This window comes from Eleginops maclovinus, chromosome 13 (assembly GCF_036324505.1).
Source record: "Eleginops maclovinus isolate JMC-PN-2008 ecotype Puerto Natales chromosome 13, JC_Emac_rtc_rv5, whole genome shotgun sequence".
NCBI classification, from domain to species: Eukaryota; Metazoa; Chordata; class Actinopteri; order Perciformes; family Eleginopidae; genus Eleginops; species Eleginops maclovinus.
Genome location: NC_086361.1, coordinates 7,771,828 through 7,776,374, shown reverse-complemented (window position 1 = coordinate 7,776,374; position 4,547 = coordinate 7,771,828). Strand labels below are relative to the sequence as shown.

General features: G+C 37.5%; 2 protein-coding genes across 2 annotated transcripts in view; both read right to left on the bottom strand.

Annotated features, from left to right (window-relative positions):
• Positions 1 to 266: 266 nt before the first annotated feature.
• On the bottom strand, positions 267 to 2,996 carry LOC134875134 (cytochrome c oxidase subunit 6B1-like). Its single transcript, XM_063899571.1, has 4 exons — positions 2,913 to 2,996; positions 2,090 to 2,213; positions 521 to 621; positions 267 to 411 (listed from the first exon to the last, which is right to left on the bottom strand). The coding sequence occupies exons 2-4, from the start codon at positions 2,193 to 2,195 to the stop codon at positions 358 to 360; spliced, it is 261 nt and encodes an 86-aa protein (XP_063755641.1). The 5' UTR covers positions 2,196 to 2,213; positions 2,913 to 2,996; the 3' UTR covers positions 267 to 357.
• Positions 2,997 to 3,815: 819 nt separating this feature from the next.
• Positions 3,816 to 4,547, bottom strand: part of LOC134875478 (C-type lectin domain family 6 member A-like) — a 5,489-nt gene continuing 4,757 nt past the window's right edge. The window contains exon 6 of the mRNA XM_063900083.1: positions 3,816 to 3,983. Within this exon, the coding sequence (XP_063756153.1) occupies positions 3,833 to 3,983 (151 nt within the window). The 3' untranslated portion in view covers positions 3,816 to 3,832. The remainder of the gene's footprint in view (positions 3,984 to 4,547) is intronic.

The following is a 4,547-nucleotide window of genomic DNA, read 5'->3' as shown; positions in this document are numbered from 1 at the left end:
TGTAACTCAGTATGACAAGACAAATCTATATTGAACAGTTTTTTAAAATAGGAATAGAAGTGGTTTTAAAGACAACATTGATATTTAACATCTGACAATTTAACTATACTGTGGAGACAATGGGACCTATTACTGTAAGTGTAACTCAGCTGTCACCTTTCCAAATAAAACACTCCCCTGAACAGCCATCCCATATTATAAATGAAAATCCATAGTTTTTGGTATAACAGGGATGATGAAATAAAGCAGGACAGTAACATTCACAGTAACATTAAATCATTTATTTAGTCGCTTCTATACATAAAGAGCATTTAAGCATTTTTACATTAAGATACTAAGATGAAGACAAAGGAATGTTCAGATCTTTCCAGCGAAACTTCCCCCCTCCAGCTGATCGTCCCATTTCTGAACCTGCAGGATAGAGTAAGAGAGAAGCTCAAAACAGAGAAGGCACTAAGATGTTATGTTTATGGTAAACATGGGTATTTATTTCTGACACAACACACAATATTAAACATACCCAGCTATTGGGGCAGAGGCTCTTGTAGACCCTCTGGTACCAGTCGCAGGGAGCTGTGTCCTGGTCTTTGGCAGACAAAGCTTTGTTACATCTGTGGTAATCTGCAGAAAATACAGAGCAGAACAAAACAAAAAAATCAAATCAGGAAATAAATAGCCCCTGACATGGCTGCTACTTCGAGTCAGCCATTAGTCTGCCATATGCTTAATTTGCCTAGCCAAAGAAGAGTTATGAAATATGAAGATCTGAATAAATCATCTGAAGATCTGATTAAATCAACAATGCGCTAAGAGGCATGGGCACGTCTGTGCGCCGCCAACCAATGGGAGAAATCTATACTTCAAGGCGAGAGGGTAGAAAAGCTGTTGTAATCGAGAGATCGAGGCCATTCCTGTGGATCTGTGAGACAGATGAACTTCTTTAATGTGGTCTGTGGAACAGTTAAATAGGGGTGGACCTCGGCCGAGTATCTTTGAAGAATCAGAATCAGAATCCTTTATTTGTCCCACAGAGGGGAAATTTTCATGTGTACAGCAGAAAGAGCCAAAGACAGCTTAATATCACACCCAAGATACAAAAAATATATACAAGAAGAACACAATTTATAAAATACACAAAAATAGACCTCAGAAACCATTCTGAGTATAGCAGCCAGATATATATTGCACAGTTATTAATACAACAAGGGGTGTTATAGTCTGTGTTGTTATATGTGTGGGGGTCTACCGGGGGCGATGATGGTTATAAAGTCTGACCGCCGCAGGAAGGAGGGACCTGCGGTATCTCTCTGTGAGACACTACGGATGCAGCAACCTGTTGCTGAAAGAGCTGCACAGTGCGGACAGGTTATCCTGGAGGGGGTGGGACACATAGATTTATCATATCACCGTATAAATAAACACTGTTAACTTGATGGCTACAAATGTTATTTGAGGTCGCCTGAGACATAGATAGAAGTCAAACATCTCTTCAGTTTGATGCTACAGATGGTGCAGTTAGTCATCTGCAGATTAAAACATTAAACTCACCTTTGAAAGCAGGAAATGGTAAATGTATTCAGTGTTGTTCTTGTTTTTGTAGTATTAATAAAGCACAGTTTGAGCAGCTGCAGTAGTTTCTTAGCCTCACCATACTTTTTAAAATAAGACACAAATACATACTAATGACAAGGTATACAAATGTTTATAATAATAATTTATAACAATGTCAGATATAACCTTCGTCAGTCTGACCTTTTAGGTGCAGTTAGACATCTGAGCTTGTATTTACATATTCATCAGACAATAACGTCAGGTGGAGGATAAGGAAAGACATGCACATACAACTGTATTGCGATGCTAAATAAAAACAGAGGTAGATGTTATTTACATGGTTAGATTTAGGGTTCAGGCTGGATTTAGCATGAGACAAAACAAAGGAGCTCCCCGCATGCAGATACAGTTTACATGAGTAGATAAGGTTTGAAGAACTACAGCCTGAGGGATCACGTCAATCTTTAACAGCCTTGATAGGGTACAGTCATTATGAACTATATGTAGGGATGTGAAGTAAATGAGTGGTCTTATTCACCCAGATAGTTTTGGTAACAGTTGCGGGTCTGGTTGGTGTTGGGGAAGCGGGCATCGAAAGGAGCCGTCCTGTAGTTCTTGATCTTCTCCTCGATAGTGTCAGACATCTTCAAGCTGCTGGATCTCTGCAGAGGAACAACAAGATGTGAGACACTTTAAACTGAAACCCCACTGACTGGACATGATAAGAAAAACAGTGGACCACATTGAACAGAAATAGCAGAAAGACAGTGGGCCTGCTGTATAGGCATTTTATCCTCATAACACACTGTGCAGGCCAGTGGATAGCACTGAGCACCAAATGGTACATTTGTTAATGTTATGCTCTTATTGGCATCTGTTTTGGAGGCCGAGTTAACCAGACTACTCTAATGACTAGGTAGAAACCTTCAGGTGTGCTCTACGAGGTATGTATTTACCACTAACGCTAGAAATAATAAAATACACATTGATTCAAAAGGAGTTTGGTATTACATCACTTATGCATAACGAAACATTGTTTGGATAGCGTTATTCAGGGAACTATATAAGATAACAATGAAGTTTAGTGAAGTGAAAAGTTAATGAAGGTAATGCATAGATTATATCAACAAATTACAACACTATTTACAATTATAAGCCTGTTTTCTGACGTTAACCTTTGGAGATAAATATAGATAAATTAACGTTAAGCCTGGTCAGGTGTTACTATGGACGCTATTCACATCGCTGCCGTTTGCCAGAGACAAACACACACATTATGAATAAAAATACATTAAAATGCAATTATTAACAGCGTACTAGTGAAATAAATAAGCAAGTTATTTATATGAAATGCAGTGTACCTTTCACAGAGAAATTCCGCTATAATAGCTGTGTCCTTAGGTCTGATGGGTTGATCACTCGCAGTGCATGTTGGGAAAGAAATGACGCTTCAAGTGTGTTTAAAAAAGGGCAGCGCCGCCACCTAGTGGACACATTGACGAAGTACAACTGCACACTGGAAACAGCAGCTCAGGGTGATAGAGTTTATACCTGCAGGATATTATTAATGGTCATTATGAAGAGTGAGATGATGAATGTAGCATCATTGTAACACAACATGGTTAAACACATATTCAAATGCATCATACAATGGTGTGAGTCCTACATAAAACCTCATGTGCTGAAATATTGAACACGAAAGTGTGTTATTCTCCTTGGAAATAGAAATGACATCTTTATTATCCACTAACATGGAGATTTGTCTCTGGCTTTACAGACATACACTTTATACAAACGAACCTACAAAACATACACTTTTATAACGTCCTATGCCATGAGCTCGAATACAATAAAGTTTTCCAAACAGTTAATATTAACAACCAAGAAACATATTAAATAAACATTATAAAAACAGCAGCAGACACTAAAATCTACAAGAAAGTTTGTATCATAACTCATGTTATGATACAAAACAGGACGGAAATATATTTATTTGGCATGTTGGGGAGATGTCTTACCTGTATTGTTGTAACTGTGTATTTATACTGTGTATAAAACTCCACATTTCCCAAAGGATTAGTTAAATATTTATGATCTTCAGTTTTATTCCTGCAAAAAATTAAATTAAAGGGAACAGACAATGTAAATCAAGGTATCATTTTTATTGAGTTATATTTTCTAACAATCATCACTATCAATATTGTCCTCTTCTCCTCTCCTCTCCTCTCCTCTCCTCTCCTCTCCTCTCCTCTCCTCTCCTCTCCTCTCCTCTCCTCTCCTCTCACTGTAGAGTTGCTTGTCTCCTCTCACAGATCCTCCTCAGCAGGTTGGAGCATTTGTAAGTGAACCAGCTCTTCCTGTAGTCGTTTCTCGGGGTGAGGCGACCGCACAGCTCTTTGCTGTCTGCGTTATTCGGCTCAAGCTCCCAAAACCTGCAGGGAGATGCAGATAGAAAATAAATAAATCGAAAACAGTCTTTAATCTGTTACCATGGCAACCACTACTCCTCCATAAGAAAATGCATTGTAAAATGAATACAACCACCCACTGTCTTTATTAGGGAAAATGTGTTCATACATATGCAAATTGAGAAAATACTTGTATAACTCTGATCAGAATTCATGATTAATATGGAAGAAAAAGTTTAAGATCTTCAACTAGATTTTAAATTTCAAACAATATGCTAAATAACAGTTTCAATACATACAACATATCAAAGCAGACAATCAGTAATATCTGGATATATTAAGACATTTTCTTAGCTTTCTCTTATTATTTTGACCTCCTTATTGTCTATTTGATTGTGCCATTTTCCCTTTACATCCTATTTGTAACCTCTTTTTTCTGTGTTTTTATTAAAAAATAAAATCTTGTGTGGAAATGACTAGAAAAGTTTTTCATACAGGCCTGAGTCATTTCTATGTATTTCACTTCAGGAAATGTTAAATAACTTTACATGGAATCACTTGTGTGTCCTTATTGGTGAACCAGCAACC

What these genes read in the sequence shown, in the direction of transcription:
- LOC134875134 (XM_063899571.1), bottom strand. Translation starts at nt 2,195, where the DNA reads ATGTCTGACACTATCGAGGAGAAGATCAAGAACTACAGGACGGCTCCT. An exon ending in CTGTTACCAAAACTATCTGG is followed by an intron (nt 622 to 2,089) that starts GTGAATAAGACC and finishes TATTTTCTGCAG; the next exon opens with ATTACCACAGATGTAACAAA. An exon ending in GCCTCTGCCCCAATAGCTGG is followed by an intron (nt 412 to 520) that starts GTATGTTTAATA and finishes TCTATCCTGCAG; the next exon opens with GTTCAGAAATGGGACGATCA.